Here is a 27,608-nt window from a genome sequence, read left to right on the forward strand (position 1 = left end):
CTTTCACATTGAGAAGATAAATATATACAGAAAATGGCATACTGAAAAGATATAAACCCGAGAACTAAGAAGCATAATAATAATGGAATAAAATATATAGACAACAAAATTTTAAACTACATGACAAAATATTGAAACTTTATTTCTCATGCAGTGTATCAAACACCATAAAATCACAACTCAAGGAGAGTGAACATGTGCAATCCAACGTTCAGAATTGAAACCATCATTTCAATCAAATTGCAAAAAATATAAATTGCAAATTAAAGTAATATGAAACAAGAAAGGACACAAATTGACCCCAAAAAATGAAACAAGGAAATCAAATGAAAACAAAGATGGACACCATAAAAAATTCAAAATGGTAAGAGAAGCCATTCACTTGTAGGACAAGTGTCAACTGCAAGGAACACAAATCAAATTGCACATGGATGATGGAACGACAAATTTTCACAAGCACATTTTTTTTCCAACTACAGTCACCTTAAAAAAAATCCTTCTGAGTACTCACTACAAAACTCAGCTTTTGGATCCGAAAAAGCACATGAAAAGTTAGTTCAAACCCAAAACTACACATAAATCAATCAAAAGCAAAACACGACCACCAGAAAACAGTTAGATCTATGCATTTCCCATATCCAAAAAGAAGAAAAATCTTTGCTTTATTTATTTATTATTATTATTATCATTATTATTATTATTATTTCCATAAAAAGATAACAAAAAGAACAAGTAAAGAAAGAAGAACAGGCAGTTCCAGTTACAACAATGGTGGTGTGTTTTTCCTTTTCTTTTGTTTGATTGGTAACCAATAATGAAATGATACCTCAGATCCCGGGAATCGGTTCAGCCGGTGTAGATATGGATTTTAACGGCGAGGATGAGGACATAGTAGAGCGCGAACAAGATGAACGTGTGGATGAAAATAGCTTTGTCATTGGTCTTCATGCTACCGAACTCAAGCTGCTTCCCGTTCCCAGGAAAGGAGAAAAGCAGCCCTGGTTGGAGCAGCATGAACAGAACCACCCCGTTCAACACCGGTGCCCAATCACTCATTTTCTCTTTGACCCAGAAAATTAAAATTAAAAAAAAAAAGTGTCTTTCTTTGAAGAAAAGAGTAAAGGTTGTATTTTTGGGAGAGACACTAATTACTGATTATTAATGAAGAAAAATGCAACAAAAGGGACGCTAGGGAAGAGTTTGGAAGCAGGAGAAAAAGGGTGGTAGAAGGAAGCGAGTGTTTGGCGTGGCTATGCTATTCTGTGGTCGGGACTAGGGTATTGGGGTTTTGTGTTAACGTTTGGCGTGGCTATGCTCTTCTTGATCTCATCAAGGGCTTGTCAGAGCCCTTGCTGAGTCGCGACGCCAAAGAGGATAACAACCATGCTTGGAGTGTGGCTCGTGGTCCCTGAGAGAGAAACGGCGCTGCTCTTGGAATTTAGGTTTGTGCCTTTCCATATTCTAGGAGCGAGAAAGAATAAAAAAATAAAAACGCAGAATCCAAGACCACAACGGGTTTGTTTAAAAAATGTTGTTGAATAAAAAATATTATTGCACGCAGAATCCAAGACCACAACGGGTTTGTTTAAAAAATGTTGTTGAATAAAAAATATTATTGCACGCAGAATCCAAGACCACAACGGGTTTGTTTAAAAAACGTTGTTGAATAGAATAAATTACATCATCTTTAACAAAAACGATGTTGCTCGTTTCTTTTTAATTACAATATTGCCACTGCATTTTATTCAACCACGGCTTGTTGAAACCGGTGTGGTTGGAGTGTTGTAGAATATTATTATTCTAGTAGTACTTGAGTGAACCTCTTCCTCTGCCTCTTCATCTTATAGTTGAGGGGGTGTAATTGCACTCCGTAACATTTAAGGAAATACAAATATATATTTATTGTTGTTTGTTTGTGCACTCTTAATTTTATAATTTTAAACCCTGTTCTTAAGTTTTCAATCTTTGTCAAATTTTATCTTGGGTTAGTTAAGTTTTTAATTCCTAACCTTTTCAAAATTTAATTTTTAGTCATTAAATAAAAGTTTTCTGGGTTACGATCTCTAAATTATTTTTTTTAAATTTGACTTTTAGTTCTTAAACAAGAACTTGACTGATCAAAGTCTCTCAACTTTTATTTATTAAGTGTATTTGCAAAGAACTTAGAAGTAATTTATATTTAGAACTTAGAAGTTGTAATTTATATTTTCTTGAATTGGAATCTAATAAGTAAATTATATTTACCAATGAGTATAAAAAAAAAACTAGAGGGAAAGACATACATTTTCTTGGAATGGAATCTAATAAGTAATCCGTTAAAAAAAAAGATATAATTGTAAAAATTGATTGAGAATAACAAAACAAAAAACTAGTTTTCTCTAATCAGTAATTATGGCTTATAAGCACCCAACAGGTTAATAGTAAACAAAATTACCGGCCAAACAGGTTACCTAAAATTTATATGTCGAAATAATTGAATAAATGAGCTTTATCCCATATAGATTGAGTTCTTCCGTAATTTTTTTTTTTTTTTGAGAAAAAGCAAGGAGTGTAGGAAAAGCATAACTTGGCATTCATTGGACTCAGCTGAGGAAGGATATTAATCTTGCCCACAGATCACTAAATGAGCTCAGTGGATAGAATTGAAACCTTGTGCGGTTCATGTATGGCACAGAAATATTATCAAGCCAAAAACATAGGAAAGATAACAGGTAACATTTGTCCATAAAAAAAAAATCAAATTATCATGTGAATTTTCCCTTTGGAAGGATCAAGGCACAGAGAGAAGTTACACGCTGAAACTCTTCCGTTAAATTCACTACAAAGTCAACAATACGATAATGGAAAACTTCCACAAATAAAACATGCACCAAAGGCATAGATGATAATACAGAAAATTACACTTCCCTACTATTTTTAATTTTCTTAAGACAGACTTGCCATGTTCAAATTTTGTGCAGGCATTGAGAGTTTTTACAAAAACTTTTACACAATTATATACAGATGAAAATCATGAAATAACAATACCAATGGAGGTCAACGCAATATAAGAACCAGAGGGCGCGTTTTAGGTTTCAAAAACTTCCAAGGTGTCAATGTCATAATCTGTTTAAAACAACTTCAGAATTACATTTGAATCCTTAATCTCCTAAGGGTCATTGCTCCTCTCTGTTAGAAATTACAGTGGAATCCTTACTTTCACAGGGAAATCTTTTCACCTCTTAGTTAATTTCTACAAAATACAAACACCAGAAATTATTCCAGCATTTATGTAATAGATGACAAATATCTAGTACAATTTTCACTATATGTTCATGATACACTCAGAAACTGGATCCGCATATAACAGTAATAGAATATCGAGAAAAGAAAAGAAAAGAACCGAACGAGGTTATTCCCCAATAATGAATTGAACCACTGAAAGAATAGCTCTGGTTATTTGAGGGACCAGAATCCTCCTCACAATGAATTTCCAACTTTTCTGAATATCTCTTCCTAAACCTTCCTCCTTTTTGTACAGACATCTCTCGATCCTAACTTCTCTGCTGACTTATGTAACTAACTCAAGCAGCTCTATTCCTTTATTTATTCTTTCATAGACCTTTTTAATAGGGGGTCACACCCTATCATACACCCTATATGTTAGTTAAAATAGTCAAACAATCCAATTTTATTTTACTCACTAGAACAAGATAACAGCAATATCAATAAGCTAGAGCTTAACAATTCATTCTAAAATTTCAAATGCATTAGCACTTTCCAAAATGTTTAAAAAAGGAATTCTACAAGGCTAACATTCTACATACAGTCCATTCATGCATGGATATGCAAACAGAAAATTAAGAGAAGAATATCAAATTATAAGCATTGGAAGATCCTAGTTTATGACAAGAAAATCACAAAGTCTTACTTTATCATATTTTATGACACCACTTGAATGAGACCCACAATGAACAACATCTTAAAAAAATACACAGCACAATCAGATCCAAGGAAAATAACAGTTACCTAGTGCATGGAGACCCTTTACTTGTGTCTGAACAATTAGAATTGCCTCTGAGTTCATAGACTCTCCTGCATGTAAAAAACTCAAGGCTTAAGTATGGAATTGATTGGGAAACCACCGAAGAAAGAACCCAGGAATTAATATATAGATTGGGAAAACAAAAAATCCATGCTTTCGAGTTTCAAGTGATCGTCATTCCCATGCCTCATGATGGATTTCACATACCCAATTGTCCCTTGGTCTAATTACCAGAAGTCATGCAAAGCATAACATATTACTAAGATTTGAGTATCAAACTTTTTCTTGAATATTACCATGCACTGTGAGAGAAATTTTTTTTTATATAAATTTAATAGCTAGTTACAGCGTATAGGGATGTGGAATACTACAAAAGGAACCAAGTTGAAAACTGAGTTAAATTTGAAGGGAAAAATGATCGTACCTATAATTAACTGAAAAACAAAATTATTTCAAGAAAAAGGTTAATGTAAAATAGTACAAAATAATGTAGTTAATCATGATTTATTAAATAAGTAAACATTGAAGCAAAAATACAGAACAGGCTTACAATGTTGAAAAAATCGGGAAAGGAAAAGAATTAGTGAACAATTCATATTCAACAACAACATCAATTTTCATAAAAAAAATTGATGTGATTTTCTACATATTTTATGTTTTTTGTTATTTTTTTATGATACGACATCGATTTTGTAGAAAATTAATATTGTGTAATTTAGTTTACATCGGTTTTCAAAATCGATGTTGACGCAGAGACTTTTAACGTCAATAGTTTTAATATCGGTTAATAAACAATGTTGTAAGACCTTAATAACCAGTGTGAAAAGTATATTTTCTAGTAGTGGCCCTTCTAGTTGAATAACAAGAGAAAAGACCTTGCTAATTGAAGGCAAGGAATCCATAAGCAAAATCTGAGTTCTAACAGTTCCATAAGCTTCTCCAAGACATTTAAGAAAGCAAATTAGTGTTAGACCAAAAAATGTTCTTAAAGATCAGGTAGTGAAAGTTCAACCCAAAAAACATACTTAGAAAATATGAGCATAATGCCACTAAAAATAACATTTTTTTTTAAACTATACTTGACACTTGTCATCAGTAATTTGATTATTGTCAAAATACTTATACTATTTGATTCATCAATAATATCTTTGACCCATTTATTAGAAAAATCTCATTTATTAATGAGTATTTAATAATAATTAATGTTATACTCCGTTTCTGACCGTTATTTATTTTATTAATAATATCATTTACTTGTCACATTAAAATTCTTGTAATTGATGAGTATCTCTCCAAGCAATTCTCTATTTAAGGCTGAAAGAACAGGAAGCTCCACAACCACAGTGCACTTGATTTCAATTTCTATTTCCCAACTTCAATTCTTTAGCCTTCTATATATCATCTATCGTATTCTAACAAAGATGCTGAACTTGAAGCACCTCTCTATAATTTGCAGCATTCTTGTTGTGGCTATCATTTCAATGTCAGCATGTCATTGCAGAGTTTTGCAACCAAATGATTTGAAACTCATTGAGGAAACTTGCAAGAGAACCCCAAAACCTAATCTTTGTCTTCAACTCCTAAAAGGTGACCCCCGTGCCCCTAGCGCTGATACTGCAAGCCTTGCATTGATTTTGGTCGATGTGATCAAAGCCAAAGCAAATGAAGCCGAGAAAACAATCAAGCAACTTCTTAAGCAGGGTGGGAATAAGAAAGCCTTAAGTGAATGTGCTGTCGATTACAAAGGGATTTTGATACTTGATATACCACAAGCCACTAGGGCTGTGAGGGGAGACCCCAAATTTGCAGATGATGCGGTAAGTGATTGTGCTGTTGAGGCTGATATTTGTGAGAATCGCTTCAATGGGAAATCACCACTCACCCATGTGAATAATGGTATGCGTGATGTGGCGAATGTGGCAAGGGCCATTATTAGGACTTTGCTCTAGGTACTCATTATTTCCTGTTTGACTAGAGAGAAAAAAAAACGTGTCATTAACAAACTGTCCAAATATAAAAGGATAATGAGAGACATTATTGTATGAAAATGAAGTCTATTTGAATGAATGTTATTGGAAATTGTTTGTTCAGGCATTTTCTGTGTTAGTGTGATAATTAAGGTTGGACGAACCAACAGAATTCATACATCTATACTAGTTTGTTTAATTTGGTTATGATGCTCAACAGAGATTTAGCTAGGATGAAAAAGAACTCATTTTGTTTTAAGATTTTTGTTTTCTTGTTTAAATTAAGTTTCTAAAATACCAAACACTTAAATTTTGTTTTCTTGTCCTATTTTTTTAAAAAAAAATACTAATATCGATCATATCATTTAAAGAATAATAGGGTAATTGTATAAAATTTTAAAAATTAACATCAATTATTTATATTACAAAATTCTAACGTCTTATTCTATGGAAGTTATTAAAATGAATTTTTAATTTCTTACCCATGGTCATCAAGGAATCGTATTGTAACTGATGACTGGGGCAACAAGCAACAGAGTGGCAGACCTATATGTGGATAGGGGGTGTATTTGACTCCTTTAAATTTTTAGAATTTCAAAACAGAAATTTAAACAACTGAAAAATGAAATTTTAATTTCCTTCTAAAAAGTAAAAAATTAGAATTTTCTTTTTGATAGAAGAATTTTCCATAGGGGCATGTAGAACTGTACCTACAGAGGAGGTGCTAACTGGCACAAAAGACGTGGATCATGCCTTGCACCGTTGATTAAATTTTGTGCACCGCTAATTTTATAATTTTAACCCCTGCTGTTAAGTTTTCAATCGTTCTCAAATTATATTTTGTGTTAGTAAAATTTTTAACCCCTAACCTTTTCTAAAATTCAATTTTTAGTCCTTAAACAAAAGTTTGTTGGGTTAAGATCCCTAAACTATTTTTTAAAGAAATTTAGCTTTTAGTTCCTAAGCAAAAAGTAAATTGATCAATGTCCATCAACTTTTATTTGTTAAAGTTTTTAGTCACTAAAATTTAAAAAATTTCAATTTTTAGTTCCTAAAATCACTATAAAGAAATAAAAATTATGGGTTCAAGCTTTTATTTAGGAAAAAAAAAAACTGAATTTTCTAAAAGTATAGGATCTCAACTAGTCGTCAAACAAAAGTTTTGGGACCACTAATCTTAATGGAAAAAAATGAGGGATCTTCAGAAATCAAACATTTGGTTAGAGACTAAAAAATTGAATTTAAAAAAAGTTTAATTACTAAGAACTCAATTAACCCTTTTATCTTTTATTGACTATTTTTTTCGACAATTGGTATCCTTTTCAGCTCATTGGATACTTTTATTCTCTATTCAACTAAATATTTTATTTCCTTTTCAGCTCACCAAACTTGATTTTATAGTATTAATGTTTTTATTTGAATATGTACGGCGATAATAATTATTGAGAGAGGCGCTTCAAGTTCAACAGAATCTTCGTTAGAATATGATCATAAAAGCCTCAAAAATTAAAGTTGGAAATTTAAATTAAAAATCAAGTGCACTTATGTTTTCTTACTCTTTTAACCTTAAAATATAGAATTGCGTGTAGAATCTATCATAAGTTATAAAGTATAATGTGGAAAGTAAACGATATATATTAAAAAAATACAATAACGCTTTGGACAAAAAATAACTACAATATTGAGATACTCCTAGAAATGAGTTTGTCTTTGAGCATTTAAAGATATTATTATTAATGAGTCAAATAGTATAGCATATTTTGACCAAGAATTAATTGCAATGTTAAGTGTCATGGGTAATTTTTTACCAAATTATGTTGATGCTAATGGAACTGTCCTTTAATCTCTTTTTAATTTTTTTTTTGTGTTGGATGTATTTTATAATAACAATTTATATTTTACTATATTTTTTAGATATTTTTAAAATGAATTCTATAATTAAATGTCATTGATGCAGTTAAAACAAATATCATTATTGGAAATCGCATAAATAATTTTTTAAAATAATATATATTCATATAAATATGTAATTATTTAAAGTGACTTCTTTTTGAATTGGCTAAAAAGTATTATTTTATTTTTAGTCTAAAAAAACTATAATTGTGGGGTTCTCCGGGAATCTAAAAAGGGAGGGGATTGAACTTTTACCGCTTTATTTGTTAATTCAATCAAAACAACTCATTTCCATTAATCAATGTTTTCTGAAAAGATTATCACAACAAGATCATATGAAAAACAAAATTATATGGCCCTTTACACCAATTTCATTCTCAAGATTTAACAACAAAGCTAAGAGTCAAAGAGAATGAGAATTATACATAAAATTTATAATGGTTCAATTCTTAAGAGACCTTGTTTTAAAATCTCTTAGAACTTTCACTTATAGAGAATTAATTACAAATACCATGCAAATATAATTTCCTAGATTTTACTCTTTCCTTGAATCCTATAAGACAAAGAATGAGAGTTCAAATCCTATAAACTCACAAAACTCTTGGTAACCCTAACCAAGATAAAAGAAAAAAAAAAGAATGAATTCTTGAATAAAAACGAATACACCTTGAGTTCAAATCCTATCAACACTTTCACCTTGATGTGTAGGTCACTAATGAAAAGAACATAAAAGGATATTGATAACTATTAAATATGAGTTATTTTGATAATAAAAATATATTGAAAATATCTTTTAAAACATTTATTTAGCAATTATTTTTGACTTAAATATTAAGATTTGATATTTTTCTTAATTATGACATGCAACTATGAAAACGAGAGATTAAAAGAGAAAAAGATCGAGAAAATATCAAAAATATTAATAAGGAAGATTTTTAGTATTAGGTTCAAGTCCACTCCAAAGGGAGTTAAGCCAAAGAGGAGACACACAACCCACACACCGAATCTATCCCTTAGGGAAACCCTCTTTCCTTTTTGTTATCTATCACTTTCTTCCATCCACCTCAACCTCCTAAAGTATAAAAGTCTCTTAGAGTGGCTGAATTCTTAGTTAAGATCTGACAGGCTTAAAAGCCAAAGCGATGTACTCATTATTTATCAATGCAATAAAAAAAACAAAGACGTATTTGGCTGACACTGTCTTTGAAGCATGCTAGAGACAACAACGGGGTTAGTGTAAAACGCGTCTTTAATTTTGAACTATATAATAGACTTTTCTTTCTAATTTGTGACTCCTCATTACTCTGCGCCATACCCTCACTACGTCCGTCTGCCTTCTTTTCTTCATACCCTCCCACTTTGCACACTGACCATTCCCTAAGTGTATCCTCCATTACGTAGCTTCCACTGGTCGACCCACCATACCCTCACACTTGTAGACCCACCGTTCCTCTGCCATCCTTTCTTGAAGCTTCACCCTTTTCTCTGTTTCACGAAATTCCCAACCTTTCTCCACCACCCTGTCCAATAACTTCCATTCCCTCCTTCACCCATCTCCCAACAAGGTAACCGCACTTCGAAAACGCGATCAAAATTTGATTTTTCGGTATTTTTAGTAGTGGGGGGTTTTTCTAGGGTTTTAGGGTTTATTGAAAACTCCACAGTTTTGGGATTTTTATGCCATCTGTGAGTTCGGTTTATCCTGTTATGATTTTTTTCTAAGAATTATTCTGCCAATTTTAGAATTTCTCCACTTTCCCCTTACGATTCTGTGTTGAGCAAATTTAGTTTTAGATAGAAATTCTCGTTAAGTCTATGTGTGTTTTGTTATGTTCTAGCTGATTCTGCTTCAAACCAATTTTATGAATTCATCATTGACTTCGAGATTCGGGTTTTCTTCAACGGCCTCGCATGAGCATGCAAGCGAAGAAGCAAAGGTATGTGATCAGTCTGAACAAGTTGAAGCCGCGGATCAAACCAAAGAATCAGGTTCTATTTCGGAATCTCAGCCTCAACTTTGATTGGTTAAAAATAAAGATTAAAAGTTTGTTAATGAACTGTGTTTTCTGATTCAGATGTGGAAAAATGATAGAGAGACTTCTAATTTACATTACTTGAGGGAATAAGTAGGGGAGAGGTTAATACTTCGAGGATCAAATTGATAGTTCATTCTTAAAATAAAAGGGTACATTTTTTCATAAAAGATTTTTTTTTTAAGTTTCCATATGGACTAGGAATTGAAGTATGAAGTTTTTAAAGATTAGGTTGTGGTTCTAGATGAATATGTTGTTAGATGGTCCTAGATGAGTTTGAGAAGGAAGAACTATGTGGTCAAAATATTGCTGAAGCAATGAACATATATATCCTTAGATATGGATATGAATAATGAGGCATTGAATATGAGTAAAGATGGTGGATTATCGAATTCTGCTATCCTCACATCAATGCAGAACATAAGGTGGCAGACACTGTACAGAAACAGCCCACACCACCTAAAGGAAGAAGGGTAACATTGAGATATTAAAAATTAGGGAGGTGTAGGTAGAAGTGATGGCACAGGAAGCCAATTGCCCCTCATATATATTGTATAATCTCTTTTTTATCTTAGCTTTATTTGCCCAATGCTTAGGTACCAAACCCCACCCATCTTGCTTCAAATGATTGATAGGAATGTAAATATAGACTAGTTTCTGAATTCTGTGTCTGCATATCACTGGATTTGATTTGATTGTAGGGTTGAACAAGGAGTCTGAGGCTTTTGCAGAAAAGCTTTTTGATACTCTTGCTAGGCAGAGAGGTATTCAGGGGGGTTCCATTAACAAGATCCAGTAGAAGGAATTCTGGGATCATATTTCTGACCAGAACTTTGTTACTAGGCTCAAAACATTCTTTGACATGTAATTCATTGTTTTGGTTAATTTGGATTCTCAGTAAGTATATATCACCCTTGAGATGACTTATATTAATTTGGATTTGGAATGCAGGGTTGATAAAGATGCAGATGGCAAAATCACCGAGGAAGAAATTAAAGAGGTACAGTACAAAATAATTAATTCACCACTAACTGTTTGGCCATATTTTATTTGGAAAAAAATAGATAGACAACCCTGGAGATGCTCTTGTTGCATGGACCAGAGGAAACTACAAGAGGAAAAAAATAGATACACAACCTTGGGATGAAGTTCTTGTTGCATGGGGAGGACAAGGAAGGGTACTATACATACATATTTAAAATTCTTTTAAAATCTGTTTTTTTTTTTTTTTTTTTTTTGTAATTGAGTTATGAATCGGGCTCATTTAATCCGTTAAAGGCATTGCAGGATTGTTTACTGGTATTAGTTCAGATTGGTGGTAAAATGAAATAATTAGACCCTTGGAGTTCATATATACATATAAATAATTTTGGCACAACAGTAAAGTTGCTGCCTTATGGCCTTTTCTGTAAGTCATGGGTTTAAATCCATGGAATGGTCTCTTTGGTTGTGGGGGTAACTATAGCTGAAAACAACTGAAATGGATTGGATTTGCAGGAATTCCTACTTCATGATTCAATATTATGAATATGTTTCTGTGTCATTGATTGCTTTACATTTTATGCATTTATCACTATACAATTGTTATGGCTAATATAATGTCTACAGTGTTTTGGCGCAGGTTTTAGTTATTTTCTGGGGGTTTTCCCATGCTATTAAAAAAAAAAACACCTTCTGGACATGAACTGGACATGAAGAATCTGCACAATAACAACTAGGTAACAAATGCTCCCTTCCTCTTTATATTTGTTGAAGTCCTTGTGGCGGGCCACGGCCTACCAACAATACAAACTTTACAAATAATAATCCACACGTAAATGGTTTTACGTAAACCTCGTATTTGGTCCTTTAAGCTCTATAATTTGTTTCGGAAATTCCTGAATTGGCCTAGAATAAAAATGTTATCGATTTAGAATATGCTTGGATATACTTCTCAGAGACACTTATAAGAACGAGAAAAAAAAACTAAAATTAACTTGCATATAAATTAATTTGTAAAAAAAAAATCATAGTTTCTAAAAAACTTATTTTTAACTTACGTTTAAGTAAATTTTAGATTATGGAGAATTTTTTATTTTTTATTTTTTCATTTTTTTTCTAGAAGTACTTCTGAAAAGAAAAATTATCTAAACATCCTCATAATCCAAGTTGTAGACGAGGAATACAAAAAAGATGACAAGTCATATTTCATATACACAACTTATTTGCAAAAGCAAAAAGTAGAGAAAAATAAAATAAAATATCGTATAACTTTTTTATTTTAAATAGAATACACAAGGCATGATCTAATAAAAAAAATTAATCATACTAACAATTAACATTTATCAATAAAAAAAATATACTAGGCATGAGCTACAATTTTTTACAACTTTCATATATGTTTTCTTCTCAACACATGTTCATTCCATTTTTTATGCTGCTGTGTTAATACCATTTTTGTTGTCATTAGATTCTTGCGTCAAATTATCTGAGAAGAATTTGGGTGAAAATATAAAACTGTCATATCGTTCATTTAGCTAGACTCATCAATATGATTTTTATTGTTATGAAGCATTAAAGACCAATTCATTGCATTGTGTATATTGACACTTTGAACCTTGAAAACTATTATGCAGTTTTATCCTTGTATTGATTTACTAGTTTCCTTCCTCACTTCCTTAGAAATTTAGAAGATTGATACTTGTCTTTCTCTTGTAAAAGCCATTTGTTGCATTGCCCATAGGAGGGTTTTTAGAACCTTGAAAACTATTATGTGTTTTATCATTGCATTGTAGTAGTTTTTATGCTATTCTGTTTGTATTGTAAACATCGCAGGTGGTGATATCAGCTGGTGCTTAACAAAGATTTCTACATCGATCGTAAAAGGAATGTCGTAGAACACGTGATAAACTACATCGGTCTTAAAATGATCGTCGTAGAACACATGAGAAACAAAGTTGTGCTTAAGCCAACAACGATGTAGAAAGCAGTGCTTTCTACATTGGTGTTGTTGTAGGCACGACTTCCTTTGTGACGTGTTTCTAAGACGGTCCTTTTACGACCGATGTAGAAACATCCACCTTCTACAACGACATTAGATTTAAAGACACACGTCCACCGTCGTAGAAATGCCAATTCCACCGATGTAGAACGCTATTTTTCTAGCAGTGTCTTTATCTTTCTGCATCTTTTATTTTAAATTTCTTATCTCTTTCTTGTAAATTGGATTTGCTTTAATCTAAATATAACAAAGTTCTCGTAGATTCGATACTCAGACTTTCAAGTACTTTACTACTTGTTACAAATTTGGTACACTTGCCAACGAGTTAACAAATATTTATAATTTTGACTGGTAAAACAGATTAATCAATTGTCAAATATGGTAATCAAATAATTCTCCAAAATCCTATTTGTTCTACCTTTTCAAAAAAATTGTAATCCATTATCTCTTTCAGATAAAGAGTTTCTCATGCTTTTTGGAATAATTGATTAGCAATTGTGGTATTGATTATTCATCACACAAGGAGCACCTTAAGTTTCCAAAAGTAATCTAATGGATTACAGTACATGTTAATCAATTATCTCAAGCTATAAAGCCTCCCTCCTTCTAAAATTGTCTTCTATAATTGATTACTGAAATTAATAATTGGTTAATTCATCAAAGCTTGCCAAATTTCAAGTAGAAGAGAGATATGTTGCTCATTCTAAAACTTTGTAATTGATTTCAAAACATTATAATCAATTACACTACATATGTTGAACTCATTGCTCTCAAGAAACTTAGAGATGAATCAATTTGTTTAACACCTTAGAATCATATTAATAATGCATAAAAGAAGACTTAACCTAGAACAATCATCATGTTAGTCTAAAACAATCAATACAAATACCACATCTATTAAACTTGTTTGACATTGTAAAATTATTAAACCAAAACTAAGACCTAAAGACATATCTTCAAGGTTTTAAGCTTTGGTCCAACAATAATTCTTCAATCGAAAATATGTTACTACTTTTTATATTATAAATGTTAAGCCAAAATCATTAATAAGACCATTAAAACTCATTATCCTTCTTCCCATAACTAATAATATTTGTGCATTCCAAACCTACTTTCTATTAAAATGTCAAGACTAATTAATATTTTTTATTGAATAAAAAATAAAACTAATTTTTTTATTACTTTATGTTATAATAGATATTATTCAATGGCCAAAAGTAATATTTTTTTTAGAAATAATTAATTACACTATTTAATATTAATGTTTTTTTAGTAAATATTTAATATTAATGTTAATTAAATATATGATATATCATATGCGAAGAAGGTAAGTTATATGAGAGTGAAAGGGTATCTTATAATATTTTCACTATGTTGGATTAGACATGGCAACGGGGCAGGGCGGGAATGGGTATTGTCTCCCCAATCGCCCCGACCCCGACTCCCCCAGCATGTCCCCATATCCAATACTCAACGGGTTAAAATTTATTGGGTATCCCTGACCTCGTCCCGTATCCGATTCAAATTAAAAAAATATTTTTTTTGTAAAGAAAATATTAAAAATTTAATTTTAGAAAAAATAAATTGATTGTTAAACATTTATTTTTAATTACTTATATATCAATAAATTTATCATAGTGCATGTGTCTACAAAAATCATTAAGAAAAGAATATTAAATTATGTCAAAAATTTAAAATAAAATTAACTAGTAATTAAAATTCTAGGCCTTTTGATTAAATTATGCAAAAATTTAAAAAAATTTAAGTGGCGGGGCAGGTCCGAATTCGGGGTCGCGACGGATGTAGTAATCACATACCTGTATCCGTACCCTACTTTTGTTTAATGGAGAAAACCTGAACCCGAACCCATACCCGATCAACTCGGGTATTACCCATCAAAATCAGGACGAATTCAGACGAATACCCACAGGTACGAATTTTCTTGCCATGTCTATGTTGGATATCTCTGTTTTTAAAATTTGTTCCCACTTTTGGAAAGCCACATGACTGTCAATAATATACCTTTAATGTAAATTTCAGGTTGTGTTGGTTTTGGGTTTAGGACAAGGGGTTGGAATGTCTTCTCCTCTGTTTAGCTGGGAATTGTCACCTTTTGATTAAAAAAAAATAGAGATATTACGTTTAGTTCCTTTAATGTGAACGAAATACTACTTCTTAGTCTAGGGTAGTAATTAAGGAAATAAAAAGATAAAATTTTTATTAAAAGTTATAGGGAGCACTTTTACTCATTCCAATAAAAATATTTTTTATTTTACTTTTTCAATATTCTTTAACACATTAGTTAATATTTTCCTTAATTCATCAGTATTATTATTTGAGAGGACATATATGCCATGGCATCAAAATGATATCAATGTGTCAAATTCCTGTATAACACCAAATCTCAATCATTCATTTTAATTTGATCTAACGACTCTTAATTAGTAATTCTCTAAAAAAACTCACGTGACCCCTTTCTCCCCATTACGCTCTCACAAATTTCTTATGTCCTTCCCATCGTCACATGGACCTCCCAGAATCGTAAAGCATGAACTATCACTGAGTAACTAACACCCTTTTCAGGGTTGGTCCTTGAAAAGAAGGAAATTGGGAGATGGGGAGAGGGGGGAGGGGGCTATTGAAAATATTTAGACACTCTTATCTTAAAAAGTTTAATCAAATTTTATAGTTAAAAGAAATCTCAGCTTACAAATTCATACATAGTAGGCGACTAGGCGTTAAACGTTGGGAACAATCTTGTGATTTCAAGAGGAATTAACGTTACTGTCACCATATTTTCAAGAATCTTCTCTTATTTGTCTAGTTGGAAGCACAGCAGAGAATGGTTAAAAGGACTGGGGACCAAAATATTCTTGTGATCTCCATTGATCAAACTGAAGTTAATATGGGGGAAATATTGGTCTCATATTATTATTGTTATATGCATGCATTCAAGTAAACGACTAAGCTTATGCTAGTATCGGCAAATGCATTTATTTGTGTGTGTATCCATCTCAGAAAGCAGTCACCTATTATAATATAATCCAGGTCTGCAACCCTTTCTGCCCTGGGACTATATATAGAGTATGTTGAAATTGCTACAAATTTCTAGAATATTCTTAAATATAATATATATGAAAATAGTAGAATATCCTAGAACTATAGAATATGGTAGAACAATCTAGAACTATAATGTGTATGAATATGGTAGAACAATCTAGAACTATAAGTGTATGTATAAGATAGAAGAATCTAGAACTATCATGATACTAATCTATCATGAAAATTCTAGAAAGACCTAAAGTAATGTAGAAACATTCACCACCATTGAGAGGTTGGTGACTTGAGCCTATAAATAGGCAATTGGTATGTTGTAATTGACAATCCAAGAAATCAATGACATAGCCTTCTTTCTAAAACAATTCTCTAAAATTATCAACTATCAACTATCAACTATCATCTAATCAACTACCAACAGAGTAATTTTAGTAGTACGTACATGCTGGTGTGAAAATGACTTTCACAGCAGGCATATAGGTACTAGGTAGTATAAGAATTCTAATGAACCTAGAAAAGCATTTAATTAATTCAAGTTTCCATATTGGGAAATGAAGTATGGAATCACCGATTCCAGTTTTATCTTTTCAAGATGCTTAACAATAATAATACTCAATGCAATAAAAAAAATGAAATTTAATTGAAAAACTAATGATACTATCAGCATCCCCTACATGTCAGAATATATATCCAATAGCAGCACTAGGTGACTCAATGAACCTGTAAACAAGCACCACTTAATGAACTGAAAGAACAAATCAGAATCGAAGGGTAGTGGACTCAATAGTGCTTAAATCAAAGCCTGGGTCAACTTCTCCTTTTACGATTGGTCAGTTTTTCCTTTGATGAGTTGCTGTTGTTTTGACTGATTTTCTTTATTTTGTGTTCATCATGGGACCTTTTTGGTCTTTGTATTTTTTTTGGGCTGCTTCCCTTTTTACAGCTTGTGATTTGGAACTAGTCTGCTACTAATATTATATATTCTTATTTGCTGACGGAAAAAAATCATTTTTTCCTATACGGAAAAAATCATTTTTTCCTATGCTGCTAATATACTAGCAAAGCTTCAATTTCCTGTTGTGACTTGTGAGTTTTCTTGGTAATTAACTTTGGAGCTGTGATATACTGATTTGGGCGTCCATTTTTCAGATGGCTCTCCCAAACACCAGGATGCCTGTGGTGTTTTACTCCATGGTGTTGCTGATGATCAACAATTGCATTGAAGCGGTTTCGGTGAGAGGAGATTATGACAGAACTGGATTCCATTTCCAGCCCCTTAAAAACTGGATGAACGGTTAGAATGAAGACTTTATTTCTGGACCTGCATTTTCGTTTTTGCATATCTTGCCGTATTCTGTAGTTAGTTTTAATCATTGACTGCATTATAAAAAACTAGAAAGCAACTGTGTCTCTTTGAAAAGGAGATGAATTAATGAATAGATTGTGATCTTGTTTCAATTCTTTTGTGGACATATTGCAGTAGAGGTCTTCAATAGTCTACGATTATTGCACAAAGTGGTTTATGTCAGGATGCGTTAATTTGCCCTGGGGTTTGTATGTGGTGTGGAGGACCGGCTGGTTTTATGTATTCACTTGGTGGGTCCTAGGATTATTTGCTTACTCTGAATTTCATTTACCAAATTAGTGCATTGCAGATAGTTTGATCCATATGTAGCTTTTCTAAAGTGGCTAAATGAATCTAATTTTATGTTTGATTGTATTGTAAGTGTGTGTAAATTTGGTATGTCCAGATGATGCTGGCATAATATTCTTTTAGCATACTAAATAATTGTAGAGAGAAATTATTCAAAGATATGAATGAATTGGGATATGTTGCCCTTGGGGCAAATGATTTCAAAAGGAAACTTTACAAACTACTATACTAATGGAAATTTTGTAAATCGTAGAAGTGATTAGTTTGAACCGATTGTTTTGGCTCCTCTCTTTCTGTGTATGTAATGTAGGACAGTGGACAACTTAAGATATTAGTGCTAATGAGGGAAATTATTCATAGTTATGAATGAATTGACCCTAGATTGGGGTTTGTTTCCCTTGGGGCATATGATTTCAGAAAGAAACTTTACAAAGGTTATAAAGTACCTCCATAAGTTCTCAACACTTTAATCTTCCTAGAGCTTTGATTTTCAACATAAGCTTTGTACTTCTTAAAGATATTAAACACATCACTCTTTCTTTTGATCATATAAATCCAGGTCTTTCTAGTGAAATCATCTATAAAGGTTATAAAGTACATGTTTCCTCCAAGGGACTCTACTTGTATAGGGCCACAAACATCTGAATAGATGATTTCAAGCTTCTGAGTTGATTTTATTGGGATAAACTTCTTGAAGGGCTTCTTTGTCTGCTTGCATTCCAAGAAATTTCTGCATTTCTCCTGTGGTTGTTGTAGTTGAGGAATTCCTCGTGCCTGTTGGATCGAGTGGCCTCGGAATAATTAAGAAGGGGGGTTGAATTAATTATTCCTAAACCTTTACTAATTAAAAAATTACTCTTTTAAGACTTTTACTAATTTGTTAACAGAATGAGGAGTAGAAGAGAAACTTAACAGAAAGTAAAAGCGAAAATTAAATGCACAGCGGAAAGTAAAAGAGTAGGGAAGAAGGAAACAAACACACAAGAGTTTTTATACTGGTTCGGCAACAACCCGTGCCTACATCTAGTCCCCAAGCGACCTGCGGTCCTTGAGATTTCTTTCAACCTTGTAAAAAAACCTTTTACAAGCAAAGATCCACAAGGGATGTACCCTCCCTTGTTCTCTTTGAACCTAGTGGATGTATCCTCCACTAGAACTGATCCACAAGAGATGTACCCTCTCTTGTTCTCAGTCAAACCCAAGTAGATGTACCCTCTACTTGTACCACAAAGGATGTACCCTCCAATGTGTTGAGACAAAGATCTCAGGCTGTTAAACCTTTGATACTTTGTGAATGGGGATACAAAAGAATTCTCAGGCGGTTAGTCCTTTGAACACTTTTGTATTAGGGAAAGGGAAGAATCAAAAGAATTCTCAGACTGTGTCATTTTGAATTCTTTGACAAGGGAGAAGGGAGACACAAAAGAATTCAGACGGTTAGTCCTTCGTTCTTTTGGAAAAGGGAGAAGAGAGACACAAAAAGAATTCAGGTGGTTAGTCCTTGGCGAATTCTTTTTGGCAAAAGGAGAAGAGAATGAAAAGGATGAATAGCACAAGTTTTCAAGGTTTGGAAAACCAGAAAACTTCAGAAAGCTTTTGGTACAAAGAAGAAGAAGAAGTTCAAAGAGATTCAAGGCTTATAAAGGATTGTATGAAATAAGTGTTCAAGTTTGTTGAAATGCAAAACAAAGCCTTGCTTTTATAGACTCTCCACGTCTGGTCAAGAAAACCATTCAGAAGAGTTATAACTTTTAGAAAAACTTAAAACCCATTTGAAAAAGTCAAAACCTTTTTGAAGAGTTACATCTTTTGATTTTTCAGAAACAGTCACTGGTTTTGAGTGAAAGGATGTGACTCTTCACATTTAAATTTGAATTTTAACGTTTAAGGGCACTGGTAATCGATTACCAAAACATTGTAATCGATTACAGCCTTTTGAAAAATAATTGGAACGTTGTAAATTCAGTTTGAAAACTTTTTCAAACTCATTTTGCTACTGGTAATCGATTACAACAATATGGTAATCGATTACCAGAGAGTAAAAACTCTTTGGTAAAGGTTTTGTCAAAAAACCATGCGCTATTCAAAGTTTTGAAAAAACTTTTTAATACTTATCTTGATTGAGTCTTTTCTTCATTCTTGAATCTTGATCTTGATTCTTGAGATCTTGAATCTTGATTCTTGAACTCTTGACTTGTTCTTGATTCTCTTGAGATGTTCTTTGATTCACTTGAGTTGTTCTTTGATCTTTGAGCTTTTTATTCATCACCTTTGTCATCATCTTTTGTTGTCATCATTGTTATCATCAAAACACCTTTGAATCACATTCACCATGAAGCCTTGCTTCTACAGTGCCAACTTGTGCATTTGAGCAAGATCTCTAAAATTCAAGTTTCCAAGCCTATAGTGCCAAAGCCATTCTTCTTTGTTGCTCACAGCACTAAGACATTCGTGCTCAAGTGCTTGCATTCCAATTTTGAAAGTTCTATTTCTGGTCAATGGTGTTTTTATGATTAGATTTCTGGTTTTGTCATATACCAGCATCATCATGTCCTCCATAGTTATCTTAAATCCTTTTTGAAGTAACTGGCCAAGACTTAGAAGATTGCTGCTTATGCCTGGAACATAAAGTACATCCTCTATGCAAGTTTCTCTGCCATCTTTCCTCTGAATCAAGACGTTTCCAATTCCTTCAGCAAGCATGGTGCTGTCATTTGCAAATCTCACTTTGCTTTTCATCCTTTCATCTAGACAAACAAACTAGTCTTTGTGACCAGTCATGTGTGTAGAGCATCCTGTGTCTAAGTACCATTGACCCTTGTCATCAGGCGTTGTCTTGTTTGTCACCATCAACAGGACAGGTTCAGAAACTGAATCTGCTTCTTCTGCAAGTTGAGCCTCATCAGCAGGATTTTTATCCTTGTACCAACCATCAGCAGCATAATGTCCCTTATTTCCGCAGTTGTAACAATCTACATTCTTCTTGTCCTAGGTCTTTTTTCCTCCTCTCCCTCGATTTCCAATATGTCCTCCTCTGTTGGAACTTTGGTGGCCATTATTTTTCTAATCTGAGTGCTCTCTTGATCCATGGTTGCCTTTTCCTCTTGAGTTCTTGAATCTGCCTCTCTTTCCTCTGGATGATTCATTTCCAGAGTTCTTCGGGTTTTGTTGAGCTTGAAGAGCTGTTTCAACAGGCTGTGTATTACAATTATTCCTTTCTTGCAATCTTTGCTCATGGGCTTTGAGGGAACCTTGTAATTCATCAATGCTCATGGATTTCAAATCCTTTGATTCCTCAATAGCAACCACAATGTGGTCGAATTTTAGATTCAATGATCTTAATACTTTTTCAATCAGTATTAGATCAGTGAATTTCTCACCACAACCTTCCATTGAATTAGTAAGAACTTGTAATCTACCAAAGAAATCTCCAATACCTTCATTCTCTTCCATCTGCAGCAGTTCAAACTGTCTCTTCATGGTTTGTAAGCGCACTTTCTTGACTTTTTTTGCACCAGCATAGGCTTTGTTCAACATGTCCCAGGCTTCTTTTGTAGTAGTTGCACCTGCAATCTTCTCAAAGTGGATATCATCAACACACTGATGAAGAATCACCAATGCTTTGCAATCCCGCTTCTTTAATTCTTTGAATCCTACCTTTTGTGCATCAGGAGCATTGTCTCTTGGAACTTCTACACCATTTTCAACAATATCAGTTAAATCTTGGAAGCCAAACAAGGCTTTCATCTGAACTTGCCACTTGCTGAAGTTCTTGCCAGTGAGAACTGGGAGATTCGCTGGAAAAGGGCCATTGGAAGCCATGGTTGTGCTTAAAGATCCCTTCTTGATCGTTCCTTGCTCTAGATACCATAGTTAGTATCAAGAACATATGAGTTCCTTGACACACATTTGCAGGAAAAAAGAGAAATGTATGAGGTAGGAGAGAGAAAGTTTCTATTCTGCAAGTGTATTTCTTTCTTGTAATGTATAAACTCATTCAACTTATCTTATTGAATGATCAATTGTATTTATACATCATTGTGAAAGGGCTGAAAAGATGAAACTGAAAATTACAACTTAACACACTATTTTCTGTTTTTCAGCAACAAACTACTAACAAATTAACTAATTTTCTAAAAAATGAAAACTAACTAATTTATCCACAAATGGATCAGGATTTCAACAACAATATATAGCATTTATGAGCTCCAAAATACTAATGTATAATTATTTAATATTCTTTGTTTTTTCAAATGAATGGAAGATTGATCACTCAGTTGTGGAGAGTTTTGGAGCAGGAGGGAAGACAAACATTTTGTCCCGGGTCTATCCTGAGCTAGCAGTGATGAACCAAGCGCACTTGTTTGTGTTCAACAATGGTACTGAACCAATCGTAGTGGAAAACCTGAAAGCTTGGAGCATGATATCTGCTGATATAAAATGATCAGCCAATAGCAGTTGAAGTCCAAGTTAGTTAGGTTGTTACTGGTAGTTATGCCAAGGTGAGTGGAACTAAGACATATCATTAATTAGTTTTTAATTCCTGTTGGTTAGTTACCCATGTAAACAATGAGATACTTTTCTTTATAAATACCTTTATGCAATGAGAATCCTTTTCTTCATTCAATCTTCTCCGCTGTTCATATCTCTTAGTTTGAAATACTTAAAATTTGACATAATGTGATTTTTCTGTTTCTTGCATTGTCTTTGCTTGATCAACGATATTTGTGTGTCACATGTAGTTTATTTAGGTTCTCTGTTCATTTGTTTAGGTACAGTTAATATGACAGCCCATTCATAAATGAGGAGGGATCCAGGCGCTTTGTAAAAAACACAATATCATAGGTCAACCAATCAGAATCACCAAATACTTTCAATTGTTGAGTGCGTAGATTGTTTGCGTGCTTGGCCATTTGGGAAGTTGTGATGATTGGATAACTCACCAACAAATGAACTGACTTAATTAACAGCGTGAGGCTGGATTTTGTTGTGCTGCAGAATAGTTAGCAGCTCTTGAATTTGATCAGGAGTGAATTGAGGAAACAAAGTCTTCTGAGTGGGAAACCATGTTTGTAGCAACATGGGTTGTTAGATTTAAGCTTAAAACCAATTAGCACCAAATGAAGTTATCCAACAAATATCTAAGTTGCATCCTGAAAATTGAAGCAGGCGATATGAAATTTCCTAACATTATTTCCCATTTTATGACATTGTTTCCCATTCTATTACAAAAGGTACATTGTTTCACTGTCTGATTTCCTCTTCCTTGAGTGAACCTCTTCCTTCCTCTTCCTCTTCCATTATTAAAGGTAATTTTGGTTTTCAAATGAATAATAGTTTTGGTTTTCAGATGAAGTGACCAAAACCTTCTAATCAACAATTCCATTAGTGACTTGTCCTTCCTCTTGAATAACAAGAGAAAATACCTTGCTAATTGAAGGCAAGGATTTCGAAAGCAAAATCCGAGTTCTAGCAATTCCATAAGCTTCTCCAACACATTTAAGAAAGCAAATTATACAATCTTATTCTCTCTGCTGTTTAATCGCATTCTTATCACAATTACAATTTGGAGTAGCTAGTGAAAGCTCAAGCCAAAAAACATACTCGGAGAATATGAGCATAATGCCACTAAAAACAACTCATTTTTTTAAACTATACTTGACACTTGTCAGTAATTTGATTATTGTCAAAATACTTATATTATTTGATTCATTAATAATAATATCTTTGGCCCATTGATTAGAAAATCTCATTTATTATTATTAGTATTTAATAATATTTAATGCTATACTCCTTTTCTGGCCGTTATTTATTTTATTAATGATATCATTTACTTGTCACATTAAAATTCCTTGTAATTGATGATTATCTCTCCAAGCAATTCTCTACTTAAGGCTGAAAGAACAGGAAGCTCCACAACCACAGTGCACTTGATTTCAATTTCTATTCCCCAACTTCAATTTTTGAGCCTTCTATATATCATCCATCGTATTCTAACAAAGATGCTGAACTTGAAGCACCTCTCTATAATTTGCAGCATTCTTGTTGTGGCTATCATTTCAATGTCAGCATGTCATTGCAGAGTTTTGCAACCAAATGATTTGAAACTCATTGAGGAAACTTGCAAGAGAACCCCAAATCCTAATCTTTGTCTTCAACTCCTAAAAGCTGACCCCCGTGCCCCTAGCGCTGATATTGCAGGCCTTGCATTGATTTTGGTCGATGTGATCAAAGCCAAAGCAACCGAAGCCGAGAAAACAATCAAGCAACTTCTTAAGCAGGGTGGGAATAAGAAAGCCTTAAGTGAATGTGCTGACGATTACGATGGGATTTTGAAGCTTGATGTGCCAACTGCCACTAGGGCTGTGAGGGGAAACCCCAAATTTGCAGAAAATGCGGTAAGTGACTGTGCTGTTGAGGCTGATTCTTGTGAGAATGGCTTCCATGGGAAATCACCACTCACCCATGTGAATAATGGTATGCATGATGTGGCGAATGTGGCAAGGGCTATTATTAGGAATTTGCTCTAGGTACTCATTCTTTGCTGTTTGTCTAGAGAGAAAAAAAAGTGTCATTTATAAACTGTTATTGGATGAATGTTATTGGACTTGTGTGTTGTTCAGGCATTTTCTGTGTTAGTGTGATAATTAAGGTTGGGCGAACCAACAGAATTTATAAATATATACTAGTTTGTTTAATTTGTTTATGATACTCAACGGAGATTTAGCTAGGATGAAAAAGAACTCATTGTTTGAAGATTATTGTTTTCTTATAAACGCTTAAATTTGTTTATGATGCCCAACGCTTAAATTTTGGTTTCTTGTCCTATTTTTTTAAAAAAAATACTATTATCCATCATATCATTTAAAGAATAATAGGGTAATTGTATAAAATTTTAAAAAATCAACATCAATTTTTTATATTACAAAATTCTAACGTACGTCTTATTCTATGGCTGTTATTAAAATGAATTTTTAATTTCTTACCAGTGGTCATCAAGGAATCATACGCACATTTGGTTGTAAGATGACTGGGGCAACAAGGAACGGAGTGGCGGACCTATATGCAGTTGATGGGGTGTATTTGACTCCGTAACTTTTAAGGAAATACAAATATATATATATATATATATATATATATATATATATATATATATATATTGTTATTTTGTACACCCCTAATTTTATTATTTTAACCCCTGCTCTTAAGTTTTCAATCGTTTTCAAATTTTATCTTGTGTTCGTAAAGTTTTTAATCCTAACATTTTTTAAATTCAATTTTTAGTCTTTAAACAAAAATTTGTTGAGTTAAAATCTCTAAACTATTTTTTTTTTAAATTTGGCTTTTAGTTCCTAAGCAAAAACTTGACCAGTCAAGATCCATCAACTTTTATTTATTAAGATTTTTAGTCACTAAAATTTTGAAAAATTTGATTTTTAGTTTCTAAAATCTAAATAAATAAATAAAAATAATGAATTCAAATTTTTATTTAAGGACTAAAAGTTGAATTTTTTAAAAGTATAAGGATCTCGACTAGTCGTCAAACAAAAGTTTTGGGATCACAAATCTTATTGGATAAAATCGAGGGATCTTGAGAAATCAAACATTTGTTTAGGATTAAAAAATTGAATTTCAAGATAGTTTAATCACTAAGAATTCAGTTAACCCTTTTATCTTTTATTGACTATTTTTTAACAATTGATATCCGTTTCAGCTCATTGGATAATTTTATTCTCTATTCATCTAAATATTTTATTTCCTTTTCAGCTCACCAAACTTGATTTTATAGTATTAATGTTTTATTTGAATATGTAGGACGATAATAATTATAGAGGTGCTTCAAGTTCAACAGAATATTTGTTAGAATAAGATCATAAAAGCCTAAAAAATTAAAGAAGTTGGAAATCTATATAATTATACAAATAAGGCTCTGACTACATTTTCTCTGTCCTGTTGACACCTGTTCACTGCCTATTCTTTGTCCTGTTGACACCTGGCCAATTATAGGCCTTCTTTTATGCTTCTTTGCTCATTGTTGTGTGTTGCCACCTGTCCAATAATAAACCCTCTTTTATGCTTCTTTGCTCATTGCCATGTGAAGACTTCATCCTTTTCTGAAGGTTTGTGTTTTATAAGGCCCCTTCTCTCTTCTTTGTGCCAGCTGTTGCAATTCCTTATTTTCACAACCACAAGCCACGTGTCACTTTCTAATTGCCAGATTTTACCTCACCATTTAATTCTCTTTAATTCCATAACTTTCTTCTCTCTCTTCCATTTCTGTTGTGTCCGTCCAGATTCCTTCCCCCCTGTTTCTCTTCCTCAACTTCTTCTCTTTTCTTCTCTATCAATATTCAGTTTCCCCTTTTTTCTCTTCCTCAACTTCTCCTTTTTTACTTCTCCGCTTTTGTTTCTCCTCCTTTATTCTTTTTCATCCATCCCATTTTTGTTTCTCCTCCTTTATTCTTTTGCGTCCGTCCATATTTTGTTTCACATCAATATTCTATTTTTTTCCCTTTTTTGTCTAATTTTTTGTGCTTTGATTTTTAGGACAGTCTAACGACGGTGCTGAAGGTTACGAGGCTTTGTCCATGGAAGAGTTGGGATAGGCTACTAAAGAATAAAGGTATTCAAGAATAAAGGTTCCATTTTAATCTATTTTTTCTCCTTTTTTTGCCTAATTTTTTGTGGTTTGATTTTTGGGACAGGCTAATAGTGGTGTTGAAGGTTACGGCGCTTTGCCCGTGCAAGGATTGCAACAATAGGACTTGAGGTTACTGTTCTTTTTCGTTTTTTTAAAAGAAAATTATTTCCTGTCATTTTTGCTACAAGAGTTGTTGCTGATTTTTTTTTGTTTTTCTTCTAATTCTTTTTCGTTTTTTAAAATGCAGGTTCGTAAACACAAAAACTTAAATTTTTTGTGGTGTTCTGCCTTTATTTTGTTTTCTGACTTCTCACAATACAAAAGTTTAAATTTTTTTGTGTTCTTTTGGGATGTTGTATGCAGAGAAGGTGGAAAAACACATTAAAGTTGTGATTTTTATCTCAAAAACTTCATGGGTTCAGGTTCGTAAACACAAAGGTTTTAATTTTTGGGGGTGTTCTACCTTTATTTTGTTTTCTACATGAGTACAGGTTCTGTGTTGAACAAAAAACGTGTCATCTTTTTCGTAATTTCCTTTTTTAAAAAATTTATCTTCTCCCATTTTTGCTACAAGAGTTGTTGTTGATTTCTTTTTGTTTCTCTTCTAATTCTTTTTCGTTTTTTTTTAAATGCAGGTTCGTAGACACAAAAGCTTAAATTTTTTGTGGTGTTCTGCCTTTATTTTGTTTTCTGACTTCTCCCAATACAAAAGTTTAAATTTTTTTGTATTCTTTTGGCATGCTGTATGCAGAGAAGGTGGAAAAACACATTAAAGTTACAATTTTTATCTCAAAAACTTCATGGGTTTAGGTTCGTAAACACAAAGGCTTTAATTTTTGGAGGTGTTCTGCCTTTATTTTGTTTTCTACATGAGTACAGGTTCTGTGTTGAAGAACAAATGTGTCATTTTTTTTCGTAATTTCCTTTTTTCAAAAAATTATCTTCTCCCATTTTTGCTACAAGAGTTGTTGTTGATTTCTTTTTGTTTCTCTTCTAATTCTTTTTCGATTTTTTAAAATGCAGGTTTATAGGCACAAAAGCTTAAATTTTTTGTGGTCTTCTGCCTTTATTTTGTTTTCTGACTTCTCCCAATACAAACATTTAAATTTTTTTGTGTTCTTTTGGCATGTTGTATGCAGAGAAGGTGGAAAAACACATTAAAGTTGCGATTTTTATCTCAAAAACTTCATGGGTTCAGGTTCGTAAACACAAAGGCTTTAATTTTTGGGGGTGTTCTGCCTTTATTTTGTTTTCTACATGAGTACAGGTTCTGTGTTGAAGAACAAATGTGTCATTTTTTTTCGTAATTTCCTTTTTTCAAAAAATTATCTTCTCCCATTTTTGCTATGCTGATTTCTT

At 32.7% G+C, this 27,608-nt stretch overlaps 3 protein-coding genes and 1 long non-coding RNA gene across 6 annotated transcripts; 3 read left to right on the forward strand and 1 right to left on the reverse strand.

The window, feature by feature from the left end:
• The first annotated feature begins 5,368 nt into the window (after positions 1 to 5,368).
• LOC100817885 (cell wall / vacuolar inhibitor of fructosidase 1) lies at positions 5,369 to 6,083 on the forward strand. Its single transcript, XM_003556697.4, has one exon. The coding sequence runs from the start codon at positions 5,446 to 5,448 to the stop codon at positions 5,971 to 5,973; it is 528 nt and encodes a 175-aa protein (XP_003556745.1). The 5' UTR covers positions 5,369 to 5,445; the 3' UTR covers positions 5,974 to 6,083.
• A 3,101-nt stretch (positions 6,084 to 9,184) lies between these two features.
• Positions 9,185 to 13,157, forward strand: LOC102669371 (uncharacterized). 3 transcript variants are annotated; one of them, XR_001386819.3, is made up of 6 exons: positions 9,185 to 9,449; positions 9,723 to 9,873; positions 10,619 to 10,781; positions 10,869 to 11,095; positions 11,526 to 11,635; positions 12,732 to 13,157. It is a non-coding gene; the product is annotated as an uncharacterized lncRNA (long non-coding RNA). The 3 variants fall into 3 exon arrangements; XR_003265984.2 differs by having other exon boundaries at positions 9,723 to 10,781; XR_003265985.2 differs by having other exon boundaries at positions 9,723 to 10,781; positions 11,539 to 11,635.
• A 7,514-nt stretch (positions 13,158 to 20,671) lies between these two features.
• LOC100788126 (uncharacterized) lies at positions 20,672 to 21,430 on the reverse strand. The gene has a single exon (XM_006606583.1). The coding sequence runs from the start codon at positions 21,428 to 21,430 to the stop codon at positions 20,672 to 20,674; it is 759 nt and encodes a 252-aa protein (XP_006606646.1).
• Positions 21,431 to 23,507: 2,077 nt separating this feature from the next.
• LOC100776731 (cell wall / vacuolar inhibitor of fructosidase 1) lies at positions 23,508 to 24,327 on the forward strand. The gene has a single exon (XM_003556701.5). The coding sequence runs from the start codon at positions 23,611 to 23,613 to the stop codon at positions 24,136 to 24,138; it is 528 nt and encodes a 175-aa protein (XP_003556749.1). The 5' UTR covers positions 23,508 to 23,610; the 3' UTR covers positions 24,139 to 24,327.
• Positions 24,328 to 27,608: the final 3,281 nt, after the last annotated feature.

This window comes from Glycine max, chromosome 20 (genome assembly GCF_000004515.6).
Source record: "Glycine max cultivar Williams 82 chromosome 20, Glycine_max_v4.0, whole genome shotgun sequence".
In the NCBI taxonomy this organism is placed as follows: Eukaryota; Viridiplantae; Streptophyta; class Magnoliopsida; order Fabales; family Fabaceae; genus Glycine; species Glycine max.